The 27,063-nt window shown below is 42.0% G+C and overlaps 2 protein-coding genes across 2 annotated transcripts; both read right to left on the bottom strand.

The window, feature by feature from the left end:
• Window positions 1-14,013: 14,013 nt before the first annotated feature.
• LOC125538548 (CASP-like protein 1U2) lies at window positions 14,014-14,719 on the bottom strand. Its single transcript, XM_048701825.2, has one exon. It carries the CDS (start codon window positions 14,685-14,687, stop codon window positions 14,178-14,180), a length of 510 nt encoding a protein of 169 aa, XP_048557782.1. The 5' UTR covers window positions 14,688-14,719; the 3' UTR covers window positions 14,014-14,177.
• Window positions 14,720-22,349: 7,630 nt separating this feature from the next.
• LOC125533096 (uncharacterized) lies at window positions 22,350-25,403 on the bottom strand. The gene is made up of 3 exons (XM_087539054.1): window positions 25,392-25,403; window positions 24,257-24,581; window positions 22,350-23,089 (listed from the first exon to the last, which is right to left on the bottom strand). Exons 1-3 carry the CDS (start codon window positions 25,401-25,403, stop codon window positions 22,887-22,889), a joined length of 540 nt encoding a protein of 179 aa, XP_087395180.1. The 3' UTR covers window positions 22,350-22,886.
• Window positions 25,404-27,063: the final 1,660 nt, after the last annotated feature.

Here is a 27,063-nt window from a genome sequence, read left to right as displayed (position 1 = left end):
CGTAATAAATGAAAACAAAGATATAATACTCTTTCCTTACAACTTCAAGTGAGTGTTACTGTCTTGTGCGTATTCGGTTTCCCTTATATATTAGTCAAGGTTATAGTAATGTAATTGATGAGTTATGCATGCGTGTGCAGTTTCCACTATATTCTCCTAGAGATTAAGCTTGAGCAGGGACTAGTGACCGTCTTAGACTCAAGACGAAAAGATCCCCAGGACTATGCAGACATGACTCAAATACTCGAGAAGTAAGTTAAATCGATCATTATCCACCATATCAGCAACTTTGTTCATTTCCTGATCTATCAAGTAATTGTTTTCTTTGTCCGGCAGGGTTTGGAGAAAATTCACCAGAAAAGCTCCGGGACTGCCGAAGGAGCTGCAATTTAGACACCCGAAAGTAAGTACTATAGTAGCATGTTCCGCGCATCTACTAGTCATTCAAGCGCTAGTTTCATCAATACCATTTGGCATTCTTGCTTATCAGTTTGATTGACCTCTATTTCTTGTAAAGTGGTTGTGGCAGGAACAAGGGAATGATTTCTGTGGATACTACGTTTGCGAGTCCATCCGCCAACGACCTGTGAGCGGGGCTACACTGACGAACAATATGAAGTACGTAAATAACAACATTCACAATTTTATTTTATTACCATCATTTGTGTTGAGTTTCATTCATTCATATATATATATATATATGTATTGACCCCCTTCTTTAAATTAGATGTTTCAGAAGCGGGATGAACTCCTAGCACCAGCTCGCATGCGAGCAATTCAAGAGGAATTGGCGGCATTCTTTCTTGACCACGTGATCCCTGAAGACGGAGAATTCTATGTGGACCCTGAGTCCGTATGATTATATTTGTAAGAGATAATTATTGTATATATGTAGCCAGTAGTGTCGGATAGATATATGAGAACTTGTTGTTCGACCAATCTCTCGGAGAAGGAGAGGTGGTCGATATCACTTCTCTCTGTATGCATATATGTTCATGACGATCTTCTGTTTCCTTTGTTTGGTTACTAGCTAGCTAGCGTGTCTAGTCCTCTCTATACGTATGTATAGTACGTAGCGTCGACCAAGCACGGACATAAGAGAGGACACTTCTCTCTATTAATTATAGCTAGCTAACACAATATATGAAACACCTAAATTAACCCCCCAAAACCCCCAAACCCCCCCCCCTTTTCAAAAAAAAACAAAAACCCCAGCCACAGAAATGCTGACGCGTGGATGCCTATTGGTCCCGGTTGGTGCCACCAACCGGGACCAAAGGGTCTCCTGCCTGGGCTCCGCGCACAGGCCACGTGGAGGCCCATTTGTCCCAGTTCTGGATTGAACCGGGACTAAAGGGACAGGGCATTAGTACCGACCCTTTAGTCCCGGTTCCAGAACCGGGACAAAAGGCCCTTACGAACCGGGACAACAGGCCCTTTTTCTACCAGTGTAGCCTCTTCGGTACCGTGCATTGCCCTTTCTCACATTGAGAGTTGGCGCAAACTTCGCCGGTGCATCCAAACCCCGTGATATTATACGCTCTTTCACACATAAACCTCCTTATATCTTCCTCAAAACAGCCACCATACCTACCTATTATGGCATTTCCATAGCCATTCCGAGATATATTGCCATGCAACTTTCCATCATTCCATTCATCATGACACATTCATTATTGTCATATTGCTTAGCATGATCATGTAGTTGACATAGTATTTGTGGCAAAGCCACCGTTCATAATTCTTTCATACATGTCACTCATGCATCATTGCATATCCCGATACACCGCCGGAGGCATTCATATAGAGTCATCTTTTGTTCTAGTATCGAGTTGTAATCATTGAGTTGTAAATAAATAGAAGTGGGATGATCATCATTTTCTAGAGCATTGTCCCAAGTGAGGAATTATAAAAAAAGAGAAACGCCATAAAAAAAGAGAAGGCCCAAAAAATTGAGAGAAAAAGAGAGAAGGGACAATGTTACTATCCTTTACCACACTTGTGCTTCAAAGTAGCACCTTAATCTTCATGTTAGAGAGTCTCTTGTTTCGTCACTTTCATATACTAGTGTGAATTTTTCATTATAGAACTTGGCTTGTATATTCCAACAATGGGCCTCCTCAAGTGCCCTAGGTCTTCGTGAGCAAGCAAGTTGGATGCACACCCACTAGTTTCTTTTGTTGAGCTTTCATACATTTATAGCTCTAGTGCATCCGTTGCATGGCAATCCCTACTCCTTGCATTAACATCCATCGGTGGGCATCTCCATAGCCCATTGATTAGCCTCGTTGATGTGAGACTTTATCCTTTTTGTCTTCTCCACATAACCCCCATCATTATACTCTATTCCACCCATAGTGCTATGTCCATGGCTCGCGCTCATATATTGCGTGAAAGCTTATAGGTTTGAGATTACTAAAGTATGAAACAATTGCTTGGCTTGTCATCGGGGCTATGCATGATGAGAGCATTCTTGTGTGACGAAAATGAAACATGACTAAACCATATGATTTTGTAGGGATGAACTTTCTTTGGTCATGTTATTTTGAGAAGACATAATTGCTTAGTTAGTATGCTTGAAGTATTATTATTTTTATGTCAATATGAACTTTTGTCTTGAATCTTTCGGATCTGAATATTCGTACCACAATTAAGAAGAATTACATTAAAATTATGCCAAGTAGCACTCCGCATCCAAAATTCTGTTTTTTATCATTTACCTACTCGAGGACGAGCAGGAATTAAGCTTGGGGATGCTTGATACGTCTCCAACGTATCTATAATTTTTGATTGCTCCATGCTATATTATCTATTGTTTTGGACATTATTGGGCTTTATTATCCACTTTTATATTATTTTTGGGACTAACCTATTTACCGGAGGCCCAGCCCAGAATTGCTGTTTTTTTTGCCTATTTTAGGGTTTCGAAGGAAAGGAATATCAAACGGAGTCCAAACGGAATGAAACCTTCGGGAACGTGATTTTATCAACGAACAAGACCCGGGGAGACTTGGACCCTACGTCAAGGCACAAGAGAGGAGGCCACGAGGTAGGGGGCGCGCCTGCCTACCCCAGGCGAGCCCTCCACCCTCATGGGCCCCCTGTTGCTCCACCGACATACTCCTTCCTCCTATATATATATATCCACGTACCCCCAAACGATCAGAGACGGAGCCAAAACCCTAATTCCACTGCCGTAACTTTATGTATCCATGAGATCCCATCTTGGGGCCTGTTCCGGAGCTCCGCCGGAGGGGGCATCGATCTCGGAGGGCTTCTACATCAACACCATAGCCCCTCCGATGAAGTGTGAGTAGTTTACCTTAGACCTACGGGTCCATAGTTAGTAGCTAGATGGCTTCTTCTCTCTTTTTGGATCTCAATACAATGTTCCCCCTCTCTTGTGGAGATCTATTCGATGTAATCTTCTTTTTGCGGTGTGTTTGTTGAGACCGATGAATTGTGGGTTTATGATCAAGTCTATCTATGAACAATATTTGAATCTTCTCTGAATTCTTTTATGTATAATTGGTTATCTTTGCAAGTCTCTTCAAATTATCAGTTTGGTTTGGCCTACTAGATTGATCTTTCTTGCAATGGGAGAAGTGCTTAGCTTTGGGTTCAATCTTGCGGTGTCCTTTCCTAGTGACATAGGGGCAGCAAGGCATGTATTGTATTGTTGCCATCGAGGATAACAAGATGGGGTTTTCATCATATTGCATGAGTTTATCCCTCTACATCATGTCATCTTGCTTAAGGCTTACCCTGTTTTTAACTTAATACTCTAGATGCATGTTGGATAGCGGTCGATGAGTGGAGTAATAGTAGTAGATGCAGGCAGGAGTTGGTCTACTTGTCTCGGACGTGATGCCTATATACGTGATCATGCCTAGATATTCTCATAACTATGCTCAATTCTATCAATTTCTCAACAGTAATTTGTTCACCCACCGTAGAATACTTATGCTCTCGAGAGAAGCCACTAGTGAAACCTATGGCCCCGGGTCTATCTTTATCATATTGATCTCCTACTACTTAGTTATTTACTTTGCCTTTATTTTACTTTGCATCTTTATCACAAAAATACCAAAAATATTATTTACATCATATATATCAGATCTCACTCTCGTAAGTGGCCTTATAGGGATTGACAACCCCTATTTGCGTTGGTTGCGAGGATTTATTTGTTTTGTGCAGGTACGAGGGACTCGCGTGTAGCCTCCTACTGGATTGATACCTTGGTTCTCAAAAACTGAGGGAAATACTTACGCTACTTTGCTGCATCATCCCTTCCTCTTCGGGGAAAACCAACGCAGTGCTCAAGAGGTAGCAGAGCTCGTCGTAAATGGTTACGTCGATGCAAGCTTTGACACTGATCCAGAAAATTCTAAATCGCAAACCGGATACGTGTTTACATTGAACGGTGGAGCTGTCAGTTGGTGCAGTTCTAAACAAAGCGTCGTGGCGGGATCTACATGTGAAGCAGAATACATAGCTGCTTCAGAAGCAACAAATGAAGGAGTCTGGATGAAGGAGTTCATATCCGATCTAGGTGTCATACCTAGTGCATCGGAACCAATGAAATTTTTGTGACAATACTGGTGCAATTGCCTTGGCAAAGGAATCCAGATTTCATAAGAGAACCAAGCACATCAAGAGACGCTTCAATTCCATCCAGAATCAAGTCCAGGTGGGAGACATAGAGATTTGCAAGATACATATGGATCTGAATGTTGCAGACCCGTTGACTAAGCCTCTTCCACGAGCAAAACATGATCAACACAAAGACTCCATGGGTGTTAGAATCATTACTATGTAATCTAGATTATTGACTGTAGTGCAAGTGGGAGACTGAAGGAAATATGACCTAGAGGCAATAATAAAGTTATTATTTATTTCCTCATATCATGATAAATGTTTATTATTCATGCTATAATTGTATTAACCGGAAACATAATACATGTGTGAATACATAGACAAACATTGTGTCACTAGTATGCCTCTACTTGACTAGCTCGTTAATCAAAGATGGTTGAGTTTCCTAGCCATAGACATGAGTTTTCATTTGATTAACGGGATCACATCATTAGGAGAATGATGTGATTGACTTGACCCATTCCGTTAGCTTAGCACTTGATCGTTTAAGTTTACTGCTATTGCTTTCTTCATGACTTATACATGTTCCTATGACTATGAGATTATGCAACTCCCGATTATCGGAGGAACACTTTGTGTGCTATCAAACGTCACAACGTAACTGGGTGATTATAAAGGTGCTCTACAGGTGTCTCCGATGGTACTTGTTGAGTTGGCATAGATCGAGATTAGAATTTGTCACTCGATTGTTGGAGAGGTGTCTCTGGGCCCTCTCGGTAATGCACATCACTATAAGCCTTGCAAGCAATGTGACTAATGAGCTAGTTGCAGGATGATGCATTACGGAACGAGTAAAGAGACTTGCCGGTAACAAGATTGAGCTAGGTATTGAGATACCAACGATCGAATCTCGGGCAAGTAACATACCGATGACAAAGGGAACAACGTGTGTTGTTATGCGGTTTGACTGATAAAGATCTTAGTAGAATATATAGGAGCCAATATGAACATCCAGGTTCCGCTATTGGTTATTGACCGAAGACGTGTCCCGGTCATGTCTACATAGTTCTCGAACCCGTAGGGTCCGCATGCTTAAAGTTCTGTGACGATCGGTAATATGAGTTTATATGTTTTGATGTACCGAAGGTAGTTCGGAGTCCCGGATGTGATCAAGGACATGACGAGGAGTCTCGAAATGGTCGAGACATAAAGATTGATATATTGGAAGGTTATATTCGGAAACCGGAAGGGTTCCGGGGGTTACCGGATAAATACCGGAGTAACGGGAGTTACCGGAACCCCCCCCCCCGGGGGGGGGGGCTTAATGGGCCTACATGGGCCTTAGTGGAAATAGAGGGCAGCAAGTGGAGTGTGGGGCACGCCCCCCAAGGCCCAAACCGAATTGGTTTAGGGCAAGGGGGGCCGCCCCCCTCTTTCCTTCTCCTCCTCTCCCTTTCCTTCCCCCTCTCCAATCCTACTAGGAAAGGAGGAGTCCTACTCCCGGTGGGAGTAGGACTCCCCCCTTGGCTCTCTCTCCTTGGCCGGCCGCCTCTCCCCCTTGCTCCTTTATATACGGGGCCAAGGGGCACCTCTAGATACACAAGTTGATCATTGATCTCTCCCAGCCGTGTGCGGTGCCCCCCTCCACCATAATCCACCTCGGTCATACTGTAGCGGTGCTTAGGCGAAGCCTTGCGACGGTAGCTTCATCAACATTGTCACCACGCCATCGTGCTGACGAAACTCTCCCTCGAGCTCTACTGGATCGTGAGTTCGCGGGACGTCACCGAGCTGAACGTGTGCTGAACGTGGAGGTGTCGTACGTTCGGTACTGAGGATCGGTCGATCGTGAAGACGTACGACTACATCAACCGCGTTTTCATAACTCTTCTACGAGGGTACGTGGACGACTCTCCCCTCTCGTTGCTATGCATCACCATAATATTGCGTGTGCGTAGGAATATTTTTGAAATTACTACGTTCCCCAACAGTTTTCTCATTGTCACCACAGATGGAGGTTTGTGAGGGGCTAAGAAAGTGAGGGGTATCTCTATGGCACACAATCCTCAACCCCGACACAATACCCCAGCATTTTTTCCTTGCATATATTGCATCGCATCCGCCTCTTCCTTATCAATTGTTAACTAATTTGAGCTCGCCGCCGTGAAATTGCAATTCTTACGTGCCATGCAGGACATGAATGTTGAGATGTACAGATTACTGGTCTACTCTACATCATATTAAGTGATTAATTTTTATATTAAGGCCAATATATACTATTGTCCTCAAATGATTGCAAAATGGTAGTTATATATTAGTGACTTTAGGTCCTTCTTGGTTCTCAAGATTTAAAATGCATAAATAGGTAAAACACGGGATTGGGAAGCCATGCTTATTAGAACGGGTTTGTTAGTTTCATCACAAGAAAAATAAAGAATTATTTTCAAGAGGTTGAGTGGATAGTAAATTTCCTATTAAATGTAGTGCAATGGATTCTTAGGGGAAGAATTCGAACACCCCAAAAATCCTATAATTTTTCTAATCAAAGAGAGCCTAGTGTGTGCATTATTGTGTCTATTGAAACCTACTAGTAGGCCTTGACACTTAGTTGCTATGTACCTTCAATTTCTTGTAAGGTACCACCCGCAAATAAGTACTTGGAAGGAATGTCAAAGTATAACTCGACAATTTTCAATAAAGAACCGCCTTGCAAGCACCCATCCAAATGATATTGCAGAGACCTTCTCCAACCTCCAAGGGTATCAAGTGAAGTTTAAATCAACAAAGTGTGCCTTGGGAGTTCATGGAGGAATTTTACATCCTTGATGTGAAAGAGGGTTCAAAGTAAATCCAACGAAAGTCAATGACATATTGGACATGTAGCTGCAAAGATCCTTCAAGAATGGTGCAATGCCTCACCAGAACAATGGCTCCACTCTAAAGCTAGCTTTTGAAGAACTCAAAACATACGTAAGCACTAGCAGACTAAGCGTCCTTCATGCCCGACCCTTTGCCCGGAAACCCCCTAATCTGCTCATAGGGTGGTGCGAAGCTACCAAACATGCACACCCTCCATGTGCTCGCTTTAGGCAGCCCAAGTGCGGCACAAAGCGCATGTATTCTTATTTCCGTTTGTTTCTTTTTTATTTTTTTATTTTTAATGAAATTCATACAAATGTTAACATTTAAAAAGAAGCCCAAAAATCTAAAAGAAAATTCTAAAATTTAAAACATTCAAGGATCTTATTTTTTTAAATATGTTCAATATTTAGAAATGTTCCAAATAAAAATAAATAAATAATGACTCCCAAATATCAAAAGATGTTCACAAATTTTGTCCACAAGATTTTAAAATGTACACGAATTTTAAAATAAAAAAGAAAGGGGCCTGCTACGCGTCGTCCGGGTGATGTTTAGAAAACACCCGCCGCCTCGGTAGCCGTAGGATCCCGAGCTCGACAACCGTCTGATCTTCTTTCCGTGCGCGTGCATCAATCTTTGCAACAAGGCATGTGTTGCACTCGGCGCTTTGTAACACGAACCATGTTGCGCTCTCGCTGAACCATTTTTCTTTGAAACAAAGCCTATGTTTCAGAAACAAGACCTCTGTTGCAGAAAAAATAAATACTTCGTTGTTGGCCCCTTTCCAACAAACGTAGTGTTGCGCTCGCTCCCTCTGCAACAAGAAGCTTGTTGCAGAAACAAACAAAAAACCTTGCAATCAGTGGTCATTATAGAAAAGTTTTGTAACAGAGATCTTGTTGTAATTCTTTTTTCAACAGAGGTCTTGTTGCAGAACTTTTTTTACAAATTTTCGCAACATAGCACTTGTTGCAGAAATATTTTGCAACATAGATCTTGTTGCAGAAAAGCACCCGAGGAGAGAATGCCATGGAAGCTTGTTTTTGGAGAGAAAGAAAGGGGTAAGGAGAGAGAGGAGGGAAGGAAAAAGGGGCCGGCGGTGGAGCGCCATGGGAGCTCGGCCAGAGGCTATAGGCTGCGTCCTCCGGCGGCGCTATATGGGAGTTGCGAGGGAGGGAGTGAAGGGAGAGAGGTATGTGGCGCTTGCTCCCGAGAGAGATTTCTTGGAGATGAAGGCCTGGGGGGATAAGGTTGAGCAACGAAGATATGTGGACACGCGTCAAGCAGCCCAAGCGGTTGACGTACAGGCTGTAATCAGCCGGGTGAAGAGAAGCTTTTCTCAAAAAGAAAAAGCAGAACGTAACCCAGCAAAAAGAAACACAAGGAAAAAACCACAAATGGGGGGGGGGGGGGGGGGGCACAATTCAATAATCCTACACATACGAAAGCTGGTACGAAGAGTTACTTAACCTGCCTAACAAACTCTCTCGCCCCACTGATTTTCACCAGTGTGGGCCCCTCCCACCCTGCGAGTGCTCACCCTCGTCGCGTTACGCAGGGAATAACGTTTGCGCTTCCCAACCCTCATGCCACTCCTTGGGCCATATGCCTACAATTTGCTCGTGTTTCTGCCTTGCCAAGACTGGCAATTTGTCTTGTTGGCAAAGATATTGGGGCGCGTCTATGTGTCACTTCATATGAGACAGTAGACCACGTCGCTTAAGGGAACCGGCAGTAGGCCGGCTCACTAACCACGAGTCCGGCCATGCTGAAGTCGCATGTGTGTTTTTTAAATTTTATTTTAAATAAAACAAATACTTATATTATAAAAATGTTAATTTTTTAAAAAAATATTCATTGCACATTAAAAAAATGTAAATGCACTTTAAGAAACTATTCGCTCAACTTTCATAAAAATGTTTATACCATTCAAAAAATGTATGTGAGATTTCAAAAAACAATTCATGATTTGAATGTTTTTCAAAATGTCATACAATGTAAAAAATGTTCGTTTAATTCTAAAAGAAAAGTCATACCATTAAAGAAATGCATGCAACATTTAGAAAAATGTTCATGCATTTCAAACAAAATGTTTTTGATTTTTCTTTAAAAAATTATCCAATGTAAAAAAATCGACGCGTATTTCAAAAATGTTTAACACATACTGAATTTTCAGAAAATATTATTTGAAACAATGTTAATCACGTATCTAAATTTTTTAAGGTATATATAAATATTTCAGAAGTATACAAAAAATATACAGTTTGTATGAAAAACGTAGACATCAAAGAGTATATTTTAAAATTGTTAAGCATGTATAAAAATGTATTTCCGATGTATACAAAAAATATACAATGCATGCGAAAAATGTAGACATGTGTCGAAAAAAAGAAGAGAAACCAAAGAAATCTGGTGAAAACCAAATAAAGAAAGAAGAAGCGGAGAAACAAAGAAAACGGAGGAAAAATGAAAAGGAAAAGGAAACAAAAGGAAGAGAACCGATGGAAAACAAAGTGAAACAAAAAAATGCAAGGAAACCAAAGAAAACGTGCAAAACAGTGGAACCGAAAAATTGGTGCTGCAGTAAAGGGCTGGCCCAGTAGAGCACCCGCCATAGGCGAGATGGAATTCTGCCTCGCAATGGGTGATATAGAGGCTAATTGGTTTGATGCCAAAATTTGGCATTGCCAATACTTGATAAGCCAACAATTGGCAATATTAAAAGTTGCCAAAAATTGGTAACCAACCAAGCACTAGCCAATATTTGGCATTTGCTAAATATTGGCATGCCAATTTTTGGCATCAAACCAATCATGCTCATAGAGGCTAATTGGTTTGATGCCAAAATTTGCCATTGCCAATACTTGATAAGCCAACAATTGGCAATATTAAAAGTTGCCAAAAATTGGCAACTCCTTGTGAGGTTGGCAGGTAAAATTGGTAACCAACCAAGCACTAGCCAATATTTGGCATTTGCTAAAAGTTAGCATGCCAATTTTTGGCATCAAACCAATCATGCTCACATAGCTCTGGCGAAGATATTGAAGTGTCGTCACAACTTTTGTTGACTGGTTTGCTAGTACAGTTCATGTTTTAGTATATCTATTCTCAGTTCAAAGATTCTGAGCTTTTTGAACAATTAGATTTGTCTGAAATTTGTGGATTTAAGATTTGATTATAAAAATACTAGTAAGGTACACGTGCATTGCACACATGAAATTTGGCAACCAAATTATGAATAAATACCACATTATAGCATGTAAGCTTTGAGTCATATATGCATGATGTTGATATTCGTTTAATTATTATAGTTCATCTCATTCAAAATCAATTAGTTTTTATATAAAAGCTAATCTATTTTAAGATTCATGAAATTGTGCGTTGTAAAGCATAAAGTAAAATAATAATAATGACGATTCATCTAGAAAAAAATTGGGCAATTATGATACAGAAGATTCTTGAACAAAGGAGAAGTGCTTATGTTTTGAGGTTTGTGCATTCTGCTTAAATTCAACCATGGAGTCTTCTAGATTGTACATGTGGCAAAATCTGGTAGAATGTATATGATATCCAACTGCCAGTAGTGCTCGGATTTGCCATCTCTGCACCGTCGGATTGGCTTTATTCGACAACCATCCTTCAAAGTTATTCGCATACTATATAGGGGTATAGATATGTAACTACAGGAATCGAGAGCGCAGTTAGTGTGACACTTCCATTCTCAGTCTTTTTCTGGAATACACAATCTTAGTCTTCACTTAGTAAACGTTTCTCTCCCTATTTTTAATCTCAAACAACACCACATATAAACTTGAAACATAGTAGATCAACAACAAGTGTCGTGTGAACTAAAACCAAGACACTTATTTTAAAACGGAGGAAGTACTATAATGTGTAGATTTTGTTTCTGTATTGGTTGTTGCGCCATAAATACTAAAAATGATGATAAAGCTTACTCAAAACCCACCATTTTTAGATATTTATATTACCCTAAAAATTCACGATATAAATGTAAACATTTTAGATATTTATATTGCAATAACTATCTTTTTTTTTGGGGGGGGGGGGGGGGGGGGGAGGCCATCATGGCTAGCTTTATTAGACTCAAACAATAGTTACATCGTTCACCAGTTGGCTAACTAAGAACTCAGGAGGTTCGTTATTCCAGCTGTCATCACATTTATTACAAAAACTAAACTTTGCTAGCTCATGAGCAACAGAATTTGCTTCACGAAAACAATGAGAGAAGATGACATTTCCTATCGACGTAGACAAATCTATGCACTCGGCGAAGACCGTTGCAGCTGCATCCCACCATTGATCTTGTCCTCGACAACAATTGATGACGTTCAACGAGTCCGACTCCGCTTCTACTCCGTTGAAACCCAATGAGTTCGCCAGAAATAATCCATCTCGCAATGCCATTGCTTCAATAGTCACAACATCTGCTGCCAATGGTATAAATTTACAAAACCCTGCAATGAAATTTCCTCTATCATCTCGTAGCACACCTGCAACAGAGCCTGCCCCCTCATCCGCATGGAATGAAGCATCAACATTATGTTTTATGAACCTTGGCTCCGGTCTCTTCCACCTATGCTCCACCAGTGTCCTTTTCTGCATCACAGAATTTGTATAGTTTTTCACTATTGCCAGAATAGAGATGTGCCACCTGAAGTTAGGAGGAACAGAATCATGATGAGTGTGTCGTCGACGCAGCCACGAGAGATACCAGCATCCGGTTGCAATCACCTCCTTTTCCTTCAAGTTTGGCATCATTAGCAAAGGTTGGTCTGACTCCAGCAATAGAAATTCCAGAATTGCCGACCCCGATCTGTCTACTTGTACAGCAAAGTCAATACGCCCTGATAGACCCAGCCTGACCCATAGGCTCTTTGCTAAGTCGCATTGGAACAGCACATGATGCAAATCTTCAGCGCCCCTGTGACACACTGGGCATGCACCATCGACAGGTATATGTCTATTAGCGAGAATGGATTTCAACGGGATGATTCCTCTCAATGCCCGCCAACAGAAGATTTGAATTTACCGTGGCACTTGAAGCTCCCATAGCTTCTTCCAAATCGCTGCTTGCATGTTACTAGTTGACAATGAATTTGTAAGATATTGACCTCTATACTTATGCGACCATTGTTCATGATATGCACTCTTAACCGTGAATCTCCCGTGCTTTGTCAGATGCCATGCAATGAAATCATCAAAGGCTTGGAAATGGAGTGATATTTGCAGAATTCTAGTTGCGTCCACATGATAAAAAATATCCTGTATCAATTGTTCATCCCACTGTGAGGTAACTGGATCAATTAGCTCTACCACCCTTGAGATTAAGATATGTCCTCGAGGAGTTATTACTCTCCTGTCCGGGCTGGAGGGAATCCATGGATCATTCCATATGCTCACATTCTCTCCCGACCCGATTCGCCAAATATGCCCTCTTTTAAATGTAGTCAAGCCTGCTACCAGGCTCTGCCATGTAAATGAAGACCCAACTTTTGGCCCAGCATGCAACAAATCTGTATTGGGGTAATATTCCGCCTTCAGAATACGAGCATAGATTGACTCCGGATTTATAATCAATCTCCAACACTGTTTTGCAAGCAGCACCAAGTTGAAAGAGTGTAGGTCACGAAAATGTAAACCACCATCACACTTTGGTATACAAAGCTTCCACCACGACAACCAATTTTACAGTAATCTGGAATCACATCATATACGTCACTACTACTAATTTACTATGCCCCGTCGTCATCGTGGACTCCAAACTATCAAAACCTAAACTACCAGCACCCTAAACCTATATAGAGCTACACAGGTCCGCACACAAATGATCCGAAACCCCGACCCCTCATCGCCGGCCATCAAGAGGTCATCAACGGAGGGAAGCCACCGAAAAAGGACGGCACGGTACCCTTGCAGCGGCTAGATGGCCCTTTTTCTTCTACGAAAAGAAAGAAAACCCTCGGGGAATAAGTCGCGTTCGCGTGATCAATAGCCAACCAGTACAGGATGCTGGTGTAATTGAATCGCACTCCGCGGCTGGTGTGCCGGTTCAGTTCTGGAAGCGCCCATATGAATTTTCTTCAAGATAAATTTTGATGCGGTGTTTCACGAGCAACAAGGTGATCAATGGAGCTTATGGTTTTGTGGTGCGAACTGAAACGGGCAACGCCATTGCTGCTGGGGCGGGAAAGCTAAAGTACGTGAAGAATGCGCTTCATGCAGAAGCTTTGGCATGTCTAGCAGCAATTGAAGGTTCTTCAGACATTGGTGTGCATCAGGTGTTAGTGGAATCTGATTCCCAAACACTTGTCCATGCACTTAAGAAAGGGGATGCAGATTTTTCAGCTATTGGTGTCCTGATCAGGGAGGCTATAGCGAGAGTTTATGCATAATGGCCTTCGACAGTCATGATTTTATGCACTGTAAACTAAACGCACTTGTAACACTGTCGCTCACGCTTTAGCGAGACATGGGTATGGTGGAGCTGAATCCTCACTTGTTTGGGGGGAGGATATGCCAGTTTTTGTATTAGACTTGGTAGCCAGCGATATTGCTGAGCCCAGTGGTAAAAAAATTGTTTAATAGTGAAAAAAAGTAGACGATGCTTACAATATACTCCCTCTGTACGTACCATGCACGCGCACACCAACACACGCTACACGGTGCTCTGCCCGTCTTTGGCATCTCAGTCCGACGAGCTAGCCGGGCCAGACATTGAACGGCAGCGAGACGTCCTTGACGACGGCGGCGAGGCCGAGGGAGATGCTGGCGCCAAAGGACAGCAGCTTGGACCGCCCCACCTGCTGGCCGAACGCCACGCAGACGTCGACGCCGACCTTCCCACAACCGTACGCGGCGCCCGTCGACGAGTAGAGCAGCGCCTGCGCCAGCACGTCGACGACGACCAGCACGACCCCGGGGACCTGGCTGCCCCTGTCGTCACCGTCGTCGTCGCCGGCGCCGCTGAGCTGCAGGTAGACGGCCGCGGCCTCCAGCACCGCCGCGGCCACGTTGGCCCACACCAGGTACACGAAGGCGCCGTAGTCCCGGTAGTTGACGGCCGTGGGCGTCGCGCCGGCGACGGTGCAGTTGTCGGCCGTGGCCATCATGACCGCGGACGCGAGCGCCAGGATGAGCGCGGAGAGGCGGAGCAGCAGGCTCACCGCCTTGGAGCCGTTGGGCTCGTCCCTCTCCCACCACCCAGACATGTTCGATGGATCGATTTTTGCTGCTGCCTAGCTACGATGCTGTCTACAATAGCTTGGTGAAACTATTTATGCATGCTATCCTTCCACACGGACACGTCACGCTCTGTTGACGTGCGCGTCCACGTCGGCATTGACCTGGGTCTTCGCTAAACTTCGCAGTATGCTCTGTTGACGTGCAATGTGCATGTCCCTGTTGGCATCCACCATTTGCTTCCATTTCTTTTTTGCTTGCTTTCACGTCGGCCACTTGTTTATCTTTCGGACGGACGGACGCGCGTGCATGGGACTGGAGACAAATCTGCAAGAGCAAACAAAAAAGAAGAGATCGGACAGTTCGAAGAAACTGCGTCGGGCTGGTCAGATAGCACGCCTGAGACAAGTCAAGCTGCAGGTCGGTCCTTCTTTTTGCACTCTACTGCGTGTCGGTCTCGGTCTGATCACCGTTCATGGATTTTTTGTGAAGAAACTCTGTTTTGGCTGGCAGAAGTTGAGAGAAAGTGTTTTTGGGCCCTATAAAAAAATATTTCGTCATTTGCCCCCGTATTTGTTAGTTTCGTCACAAGAAAAATAAAGAGACCCTAGTGTGTGTGCATTATTGTGTCTACTGAAACCTACTAGTAGGCCTTGGCACTTGGTTGGTATGTAGAGATTACCTTCAACTTCTTGTAAGCTACCACCCTCAAAGAAGTACTTGGAAGGAATGTCGAAGTATAACTTAACAATTGTCAATAAAGAGCCGCCTTGCAAGCAACCATCCAAATGATATTGCAGAGGCCTTCTCCAACCTCCAAGGTTATCAAGTGAAGTTTAAACCAATGAAGTTTCCTAAGTAAGAATGAATTAGCGGGATTGGTATTACCCTTTAAGAAGAAAGAAATGAAAAAAATAAAAAATTATGACAAAATTTGCACATAATTTACACAAAAATTATGATTGTTTACAATATGCAAGAATAAGGATATAATAGAGAAATTCTTTAAAAAATTAAGTTCTCTAAAGAAGGAATCAATTCCTGGCATTGGTATTACCGATAAAGAAGAAAGAGAAATAAACAAAATAAAATATTGAAGTTTTCTAAGAAAGAATAAATTATTGGCACTAGTATTACCCTTCAAAAAGAAACAAAATAGTAATAAAATTAAACATTATTTACTTAGAATTTGTGCTTTTTATAATATGCAAAAATAAGTATATAATAGTGGACTTTTTTGCAAAGACAAATTTCCTAAGAAGTAATGAATTTGTGGCATTGCTACTATCCTTAAGGCTAAAAGAAAATGAAATAAAAAATAAATAATTTAATAAATAATTTTTCTAAGGAAGAATGAATTGGTTACATTGGTATTACCGTTTAAGAAGAAAGGAAAATGAAAAACTAAAACAAATAATGACAAAATTTGCATACAGTTTACAATGAAATTGCATCTTTTTTACATTATCCAAGAATAAGCATGTAATAGTGGAATTTTTGCAAAAAGAAGTTTTTCCAATATGAAATAAATTGGTGTCATTGGTATTAATGGTAAAGGAGAGACAAAATGGAAAAAAACTAAATCAAATAATGAATTATTTTGAACTAAATTCACTATTTTTTATATAATATGCAAGAATAAGCATATCATAGTGTATTTTTTGCAAAAAAAAGTTACCTAAGAAGGAATGAATTAGTGACATTGGTATAACCTTTAAAGAAGAAAGAAAATGGAATAAAAGCTCAAACAAAATCAAAATAATAAAGTTTTCTAAGCAAAAGTGAACAAGTCGCATAAAAGCCTCAAATAAATAATGACACGATTTGCACAGAATTTATAGAAAATTTGTGTTTTTGAATGATGTGCAAGAGTAAACATGTAATTGTGGAATTTTCGCAAAAAAGGTCCAAGTTGAAATGAATTAGTGTCATTATTATTACCCTCAAAGAAGAAAGGTAATTAAAAATTTAAACAAATAATGATAAATTTCTACACAATTTGTACAGAAATTGTGTCTTTTATAATATGCAAGGATAAACATATAATAGTGAATTTTTTGCAAAAGCATAAAGTTCCTGAGAAGAAATGAATTAGTGGCATTAGTATTACCCTTTAAGAAACCCAAAATAATGAAGTTTTCTAAGAAAAAATAAGTTGGTTGCATTGGTATTACCCTTTATAAAAAGAAAGAAAATGAAACAAACAAAGATAAATAATGGTAAATTTGCAAACCATTTACATAGAAATACCTCTTTTATAATATTCAAGAATAAGCATGTATTATTAGAATTTTCCAAAAAAATCATTTAAGATTGGCATTGGTATTGCACTTGTTAATAATAGAAAGGAAATGAAACAAAAGCTAAAACGGAATAAAAAAGGAAGTTCTCTGAGAAAGAATTAACTAGTCGCATCGGTGCTCACCTAACATCTCGAAGATAATTTGCACACTAAGTAAAAATAATTTACATGTATACATTCATCTTATACTCCATGTTCAAATAACAAAACACCAATGTTGGAGATTAATAGTCTCTCAACACATCAAAAATAAGTTGCATCTTATATCGATGTTGTCATCTCCCCCAACACGCACATGCGCGCACCCACACACATGAGTGCGTGCACACAAAAAGTCACACACACACACACACACACGCACGCACGCACGCACACGCACACGCACACGCACACACACACGAAATACTAAAAAAGAAAAAAGAAAGAAAAAAAAGAAGATACATAGAAAACACGTTCAGACTTTCTATGTTGACACGATAGAGAAATCTCTACCTATATACTCCTATATACTAATAAACCAGCTATTGCTTCAAGTTGTACGTCGCCGGCCATTTTGCAAAAACGACCCTGTTGTTTTGTATATTCAACCCGCAGTCCTCCTAATAAGTCAAATCGGAACAGTTACGGGCGAGAGAAAAGAAAAAAAACACATCCGCCCGCACGACCGAGCCTCCCAATCCCATCTCCCCACTCCAGCGCTCCGCCACCTCCCACCCCGCCTCGCCGCACGCCGCCGGCCCGACCCGGTCGCCACACACAGCCGCCCCCCGTCGCCGCCCTCCGCCGGACCGGCCCCCGCCGCCGCGCTCCGCCACCGCCTACCGTCGTCGTTCTCCTCCACCACCTACCCTGTCGGCGCGCCTACCCCCACCCAAGCGCCCCCACACCCGCGGCCTTCCACCACCAGCGACCCAACGACGGCCTTCCACCGCCGGCAACTCTCGACGCTGCGGTGATGGATCCCCCGTCCCTGCTACCATGGCGCCGTCAGGACTCCTCCCCGCTGCTTCCACATCGACAATGGTTTCCTCAACCCCACCGGCTTCACCACCAGCCACTCCTTCCCGGCGCACTCGGCCCGCCGTCGGACCCATCCGCTTGGCTCCCGCGGCGAGAGATCTGATCGACGGAGAGACCAAGGGGGAGTGTTGGCGCAGAGGTCAGGCGTCACAGGCAAACAAGTCGCTCGCTAGAGGTGGTCTATGGTGTCGACACTCCGATGGACAGAGCCGACGTGTGCGCTGGACAGAGTCGTCATACACACATCTAATCCCACTGATGAACCTGGCTGTGGGTTAGCTTCTGTCGGGAAGGTGACAAAGGAGAGATAAAAGAAGCTTGTGGGGGGCGGCCTGATGGACAGGAAACGAGAGGGTGACGCTGGCCTGAAGATGAAGAAGGGACGAGAGCATGGCCACGGTGCAAATTCCTCTATATCTTTCCATGGCTGTTTTAGAGCATGGCCATGGTGCAACATCAGCTGTCTCCCTGGTCGAAGCAGATGCTTGGGGTGAGGCCAACTTATGAATTGACCGAGACGTCTTTACCTTGCATTGCAATGTCTTAATCTTGCATCTTTTGTCAAGCTTGCATTAGAGTAAATTCATACTATGATGGGGGGATTATGAATCAGTTGACACCCACGAATTAATGTGATACATCTATGGGCCTGGCGCCAGAATTTAGCACTGGAATTTATCGTTCCTTGATGGCATCTGCAACTCACCACAACTGTGTTAAGCAGTACCTGAGGTGCCCGGATTTTACTTGCCTGCTATAAGAAGGAAGGGTTCTCGGCCGGAATCTCCATCGGGTTGCCTCTTTGGACCATAATCTCCATCAAATCCCGACGAAAATTCCGTGAAACGTACAATGTCGCCGTCGATTTCGCCGGAGGAACAAAACATCTGTCGAGCCGTCCAATGTCGCCCTCGACGGCTACAACAGATGTATGTATCCCCTTGAAAGCAGCAAGCAGCAGTCTTCTGTTATGTGTGTTCTGTGTGTTCTCTGTATAGATGTGTGGTAGTAATCAAGCAGCAAATTGAACAAAATCGCAGCAGCAGGCTGCTGCTCTCCTCCCTGATCTCCCTCTATATGAAGTAGCATTATAGCACAACATCGTAATTAGCAACGGCAGAGAAACCTCTGAAAAATAGTTGGAATAATTAAAAAGATTCTAATGCGTTTATCTTGGCATATCAGAACACCTCCCTGATCTCCCTCTATATGAAGTAGCAGTATAGCACAACATCATAATTAGCAACGGCAGAGCAACCTCTGAAAAATAGTTGGGATAATTAAAAAGATTCTAATGCGTTTATTTTGGCATATCAGAACATTTAGTATGTATATCTGACTTCAGCACCAGGCACCATGGTTACGCATCTTGGTTTGATACTGATCAAGTAGTATCATGTTGATCCCCTGTTTTAGTTATTGTTTCTGTCCCCTGTCTCTCTGTCTACTATTCTGCTCTTTCTTAGCAGCATGTTGATTCTAAGATTCCAACAGTATTTAGAAAGTAGCAAATTTATTTTTATGCGAGAATTTTATTCTTAAGTTTCTGGCAGTCTTCACAGTTAGTTTTCTCTGATTTTGTGTGCTTTACGGGCAGTAAGCATCCTTGGGTGTTCTTTACGTGCTTTGTCTCTAGGGGCCTCCTGATGGACTCCTATAATACCACCAGGCCACAACTGCCAAGCAGTGCGTTTTACTGTAACCCATATAGCTGTCATAGGTAGTTGTATTGTTGATCCAGCAACATGCTTCTCTGTTTCTGCATGCCAAGGCAGCTTGCTGCTGTTAATTTTGTCAGTTTATTTGAATTGATCTGAGATAAGTCACTTGCTAAAAAGTAATTGGTCATGGTGCCACCTTCATTTGATGAGGTACATTCAGATTCGTTTTTTTATTACTTTATGGATCCTTCTCTTCTCATTACAGTGCTGGACAATTTGATGAGAAATTATCTTCTCTTTGAGGTCCAGGTTCAGAGTTCACTGCTATGAAAGAAGAAGGCATAGATTTGCCTCGTGGAATTGCCAGTAGAATCGCAGTGAGAACGAGTAAAAATCTACGACAAGCAATACATTATTTTGAAGCTACATGGAAAGCAAAGTAAGCACATGGATCCCTCCTTTCATATTCTGATGGTATGTCGCCATAAGTAGGGTCCATTTTGGAAGCCACGATGTGCCAGCAACCCAGCATAGAACTGGTCAACGTACTGTGCGAATGCTGCTGCTATGTGAAAATTGTTGTTGCGCTACCAAAAGAAATCGTTCCACACCATGATTTGATTCTCCTTTGTTTTTAAGTGTTTGCAAGTTCCAAGTGCATGATATTATATTAATCATGAGAGCAATTTTAAATTGCCTGCGATTTGGCCGCAATCGCTCGCGATTTTCATGCAGTACAAAATCACAGGAGATTGCGGTAGATCGCGCTGACTTAGGCTACAATTTCACTTAAAATTTGGCTGCCGTTAAATCCTTTCTCCTGCGATTTTAAATTTTCAACTGATCTGTAGAGGTGCATGTTTCATCCTTGTTATCATTCTTGCTTACTGAGTGCTTGTTCATTCGTTTTTTAATTATATTGATGCTATTTTGCTTGTGTCAAAAGAATTAATATAATTTTTGTTTACCATATTGATAAACAACTCCCTTAACAAGCACTACTATACTATGCTACCCACTGTGTTGTTTACTTGTTTGGCTATTCAGTACGCGTGAGATTCGTTTTTGGACTTCACAACAAGCACTACTAGGAAAAAGCCTAGCAGCAGCGCGGGTTTTAGGCCTATCAGCAGCGCGGGCACCCGTGCTACCAATAAGGCGCTACAGCTAATAGTTAGTAGTAGCGTGGGTTAAACCCGCGCTACTGCTATTACATACACGCGCTACTACTAATGAAATAGCAGTAGCGTGTGTTAACAACCAACGCTACTAGTATCATTTATACTAGTAGCGCTCAGTTTCCTCCCCACGCCACTACTAACTTATTAGAAATTAAAAAAATAAACCAGTACACATTATTACACCAGCATTAGAACACATCCAGTAAGAGCATACATAATTGACATGGGTCCTATTTCATGGTTAACTGGACACCGAAGCCAATAAATGAGCCAAAACCCCATCATTATGCATTGGTACTCACGATTGACCACTTCAAAGAACATGCAAGTATGTATGTCATTAACAATTGCAAACATAAGTTTCTTTGTATCTACTATCACACAGTTCCTCATTCTACCCGTTCTCACTCCAATAATAAGAAAAATGAAAAGGAAAAATAGAGATAATCTGCCGCAATTGCACTTCGGTGTCATGGATCCCGTCTGCCGCTTCAACATCTCATTATCCTGCAGCAATGGAAATTTTCCCAAAATTACCTTTTGCAACAACATAAAATTGCATTGAGATTTCAGAATTAAACATAGGCATATCTCATAGTTTAAAACAAAGGCACTCAACGGAAAAGTGCATAAATTGAGAGAAAACCTTTGGCTAGAATAGCAACACAGCACAGGAGCTACGTTCGGTGGCGGAGCTCACTAATCGGTGGAGAAGGTCGAACTACCAAGTACGTAGCAGCACGACACAGGATCACCTATGTTAATGCTGCCCACACAGTTGATTTAACTCTTACTAGTTCTTGCTTGTTCTTACTAAATTTACCAAGTAATAACTATAATAATAAACGTGTCCAGACCTCTTTTTTGGACTTAGGACTCCACATACTGCAGCCTATATGCTGTAAGCAGTTTGCGTCACTACTAAAACAGAACTGAGGTAGAGAGTTTGGTGATGATCATATTAAGTTTAACCAACATTTCACAATTCACATTAGCAAAGATTAAACAAAATCATATGACAGCCCTATCAATTCCTGCTTAACACTTGGAACAAAAAGCATCAAGATAGAACTCAGGAATCAGTAAGTCAGTAAGTTTACCATCGATCATATTCGAAACATATCATACGCATCTTACATATTACAATGAAAATCTGCATTATGCAGATCAACGGCTTAGGTGGATAACGATCTAGGACAGAATATGATTGAGCACTAGGAGCAAACACGCTGTAATTTTGAAGAACAGAGCAGTGTTCAAGTCCCCAACAGACCACAATCCCAGACAGGAATAGCGTTGTTCTTTCTTCAAATTACCATACACGGGGAAACAATGACAAGACTGGTTTGTTTTAAAAAAAAGGAAGAGGATGATTAAGTGGTTTTACTTCAGATCAACAACATGTCAAACAAATCACTCTACCAAGGGTACAACTATGAGGTAGGTTGCACCAAACTCTCATCGGAGAGAGAAATAAAAAACGAGAGAGAGAGAGAGGACCTTCTATCGTGTGGGCAGTAGCAGGGTCGGAGCAGCCACTCGCCTCGTCGTCCTCCTATCACAGCAGCAGATTTCTGCTTGACAAGCAGATAGGAGCACAAAACGCACGCATCAGGTGGCGTCAAGCACATGGCTGCATGTATAACAAAAGGAAAGGCAACTCTCTTCATTTTTCAGTTTCTAAACTAAATACAAAATGATTGTGAAATCTTAGGCATAACCAAAGGAAAGCAGATTCGCAAAATCACTTGAACTTGCTTATACTACACATACAAAGTCCATTTTTTTACTGTTAATATTGATGTTATAACATGTTCAGTTACAAAGATGCAAACTGCACTAGAGTGATTTCAAATCTTGCCACCAGCATGAGTCGAGTTGAGTTGCTAACTAACGAAAGACAAGCACAATGCATATACAAGGTAAATTTTGTAAATACAGGTGGCCAACGTAATTTATTCAGTTTGAAACTTGAGGTGTTGCAAAGTATTGTGCTTCATTTGTTCAAGAATACAGGTAAGTTGGATTGCAAGACCTCTCCTCTTCTCCTCTCTGAAAAAATAATTACTTGCTGTGGTGCAGCAAGCAATCGGAGGAAGGAGACGGACAGAGGGTAAGGGGGAGAAGAGAAATGCTTACCTTTCCCCACTTTGGAGGAGAACCATTGAATATGTATGAGCATTCAGGGGCGACCAGTTTGGTGAACGCAGCCCCTATCACCACACCAGCTCCAAGTGCAACTGATGCCCAGCGGGTTGTTGGGCTACCTGTATAAAATAACACAAGTCACAAACATGCATTAGACCATAGATTTAGTGACAGTTACTTCACAAGTGTAAATTTGAGTTCTTCTCAAAGTGTTTCTTTCGGCATATGCCAACTCTGAATAATTAACAAGTAAATAAGATTATAAAATTTGAGAACATTCAAGAAAAATGCATGAATAATTGCTAGGCAAACTAATAATTATGGATTATCGAGTGGAAAACAGACAATTCACATAGCCAAATAACTTTTTTAATAGTTCCCTTACCAACATCAGATACACAGTAACAAGTTGCATTGCTTACTTTATAGAACTTGTGAAATCAAACTCATTCTGGATACAAATAAAAGGACTCCAAGTTATTCAACAGAATAGGATACAGGGAAACAGTTTGAGATTAGCTGATAACAAGCATCACATAGACATCAATGGCCAAGCCCCTAAAGTTCGAGAATGAAACTGACTTAGGACTCCACATACTGCAGCCTGTATGGTGTAAGCAGTTTGCCTAGCAATTATATGCATTTTTCTTGAATACCACAATCCCAATCAGACAAAGCGTTGTTCTTTCTCTAAAAATATACCAGACACGAGGAAATGATGGTAAGACTGAATTATTTTCAGAACCATGATTCACCATAACCATTCTGAGAGCATGACTAACACCAGGAAAGCATTGTTCACACCAATAAAATCACAAACAAAAGTTTCCCTGGCTAACAGTCAAAGCCATCACATAGCCTAGCCCAATTCAAGCACGTCCTGCTATTCATACACTGGCTGACGAATCAATTGAAATGAGACTCTGGCCTCTGCAGAATACAAACATACATGAAATAAAACGTAAGCGATTTTTTGCTTACAATCATCGGAATCTCAGAGCACTCGACGCAAATTTGGGGCTCCAATCGCGCAGGAAACAATCAATCTACAGCACCCTAAAGCAGGGCATGCGCATTAGTAACGTTCCCAAATGTTTTTGCCTGGAGGAGCGCGCCCTACCTATGCAGCTAGGGAATCCCTCATCAGATTAGGCCAATCGAGATGGAACACGAGCATTATTTTCGCGCAACCCTAGATCATGAGATACCCACGGAGGCGCGGCGAACAGATCTCGTGATGCAGCGAGGGGAATGGAGAGGTGAGGCGGAGGGGGTTGGGGGCTTACGGAAGAGGATGAGGCCTCCGAAGGCGCCGGCGAGGGAGGAGTAGGCGACGCGGCAGATGGAGAGGTCGAGGCAGGCGTCCCACTTGGCGTCGAGGTCGTACCGCGGCGAGATCCCGGACCTGGTGGGCGGGGACGGCTTCGTTGCCGGCACCGGGGCCGGGGCGGGGGCGGGCAGCGGCGCGAGACGAGGAGCGGCGGGCGCGCGGCCGCCGGCGTGACGCACACGGCGGGGGGCATGGGGCGGACGGACGGAGGAGAGGAGGTGGAAGGGAGGCCGGCGGCAAGTGGGTTGGGACAGGAGAGGAGGTTGGGGATCTGGATCGGGCTGCGTTTTTTTTTGAGACAGACAGGGGGTGGGTGGTGTGGGACGGTTGGTGGGGTGGGAGGTGGTGGTGGGGTGGGAGTGTGGATCGGACCGGGGTGGACACGCTTAGTAGTAGCGTGGGGGTCTTACCTGCGCTATTACTACTTACTTAGTAGTAGCGCCCGTTTTATACCCCTCGCTACTACTATGGCCTATCCCGGGGGCATTGTTGGAGACCATTTAGTAGCAGCGCGGGTTTATACCCCTCGCTACTACTATCAACTTAGTAGTAGCGCGGTTTTTATACCCCTCGCTACTACTAATTAGCAGTAGCGCCCATTTTTAAACCGCGCTACTGATAAACTTCTGTGTATAAGGTTTTCCCTAGTAGTGAAGAGTAAAATTTATTGATTTAACCTCTACGCAGGTTGTATCTCGTTCGTGAGAAGATCAGAAATTGATTAAGCATGATGTGTCACCTTATTTCATTGTGTGTAAGCTCTACTCTACCTAATGGTTACCTGGTCTATGTGATCTCAAGAGCCCAGCCAAGATCATGCTTACATAGTCTATGTGATTTTTCAAGTGTGGCAGCAAATGAGCCTTCCATTTGTGATTTTTCAAGTTTGGGCAGAGTTATGAACCCTTTGCCAGAGGTCTCATCCCTAGATTGATGTAGGATCAAGATGATGGCATCAGGGTTCCCATGACCATGTTCACCACATTTGAGCTCCTCAAGCACGCCCCAAGCCCTCGTAAGCTTCTCATATCTTTGGTCCCTTTAGCTGTTGCAAATTTGCCTTCAGTTTACAATGCCAGAAGAACACTAACCCTGTCTACCATCAAGTCATTATTGTTATGGACACAAGAAAGTATTCGTATTTTCATAGGTAGTATCTGAGCATTATTGTCTTGTGACACTGGCCAAGCATAAACTGACATAGCGACATCTTTCAGCAATTTCCCATATAGTTCAAGTAGTGTGTTTGAACATTGTATTTTTTTTAAAGGAACCGAGTCACACACAAAAGGGCCAGATTTTCTGGCACATAGTCCACGATTTGTACAAATAACCACCTGTAATTCTTAATTTAGTTGCTATTGCAAAAGACGGTTGCTTTCGAACCTTCCATCTCAAGAAACTAGAATTAGTACGAATGTGCTTTTCCCTGACTCCCACATCAGGCTGTTGCTCTAATGTTTCTTCCAGGTTGAGAATGGCAAGAAGACGCTTATTCTCTATTGTACAAAGACTAGCATAGTTTTGAACTATGTGCTGTCAGATCTTTTTCACCTGAAGCATGATCATCTGTGAAGTACGCCAAGAATTACGACAACATCAGGCCATTTGAGAGTGGGGGTTAAACTTCCCTGGAGTTCTTCTCCCTTAAATCTTATTGCAGCCTCTTTATTCACATCTCCTATGTGTAGTTGGTGACAACGAGGAATTGTTATCCACTTGAGAAAATAAAGGTTAAATCGATGATGCTCTCAAAAGTAAAATGACTTTCTGACCTGGACAGCGACTTTGTGAGCACCAATATAGAACTTATAAACCTTTCTCCATGTTTGTTATCATGATCTTTTCATTTTCCTTTTGTATATTAAACTTGAGAATATTATTCTGCTTTACTTCAACCATTACTTTTTTGTGTGTTTGCAGTATGACTGTCTGGTTCTCACTCAAAGTAGAGGCCCAACAAACTTTTTGGAGTCGAAAACTACAAATCCATCTATTCCTAGAATGGAGCTGGTTGGAGTTGAGCCTACAATTGAGCGGGTAGTTCGTTGGCACCGACATCCAGCTGAAAGTTTAGAGGAGGGTTAGTAAAGCAAATTTGTTCATGAGGAAATGTACCAGTAAAACATTGAGTCAGAGTGCAAGTCAAATGCTCTTAACAAAAAAAAATTGTCGCTTTTCTTTAATTACAATTCTTATTATTTTTAGTTGGTATTGATATACAAAAGAAAATCCTGTGGCTTTTTTTGCCCTCTCATTGACCATTGTATTTTCGAGTCATATCAGTCTATGTAAAAGAATTCAGTACCTTAATGTTTTGTATATTTGGCAATGTTTAAAGGCGTGGTGTTTCATATAATTGTACGCTATGCTGCCTATGCCTTTCCCGGTAGCCTTAGTATGGTCATCTTTTTCTCTTTCATATCATTCATCTTAAATTAAGAAAATATGAACCATTGCATTGTGCTCCAGTTTATCATTATTATTTGATTTATTTATAGGCAATAGTTCTTCTAGAAAAAAATCATGTAACAAGATAAAATAGAATATTCTCTGTTGCAGTTGGGAACATGTCACATGACTACTACTCCCTCCGTTCGGAATTACTTGTCTCAGAAATAGATGTATAGTTCCGAACGGAGGGAGTAGCTGCCATTATTTGCAAATTCTTTTAGTTGACAATGTTGATGTGTATCTTTAACATCATTCATTTTGAACCACCAAATAACAAAAGTTGTTTGAATGGTAAATTATTTTCCCGGT

The sequence above is a fragment of the Triticum urartu genome, chromosome 1A, assembly GCF_056163025.1.
Source record: "Triticum urartu cultivar PI428250 chromosome 1A, HENAU_Tu73, whole genome shotgun sequence".
NCBI lineage: Eukaryota > Viridiplantae > Streptophyta > Magnoliopsida > Poales > Poaceae > Triticum > Triticum urartu.
Note: the sequence above shows the minus strand (reverse complement) of the source record. Positions and strands in the feature narration are given on the sequence as shown.

Excerpts from the sequence above, each read along its gene's own strand:
- LOC125538548 (XM_048701825.2), bottom strand. The coding sequence starts at position 14,687 with ATGTCTGGGTGGTGGGAGAGGGACGAGCCCAACGGCTCCAAGGCGGTG.
- LOC125533096 (XM_087539054.1), bottom strand. Across the intron at positions 23,090-24,256 it reads CGGAGGCCTCATCCTCTTCC|GTAGCCCAACAACCCGCTGG; the intron begins GTAAGCCCCCAA and ends TATTTTATACAG.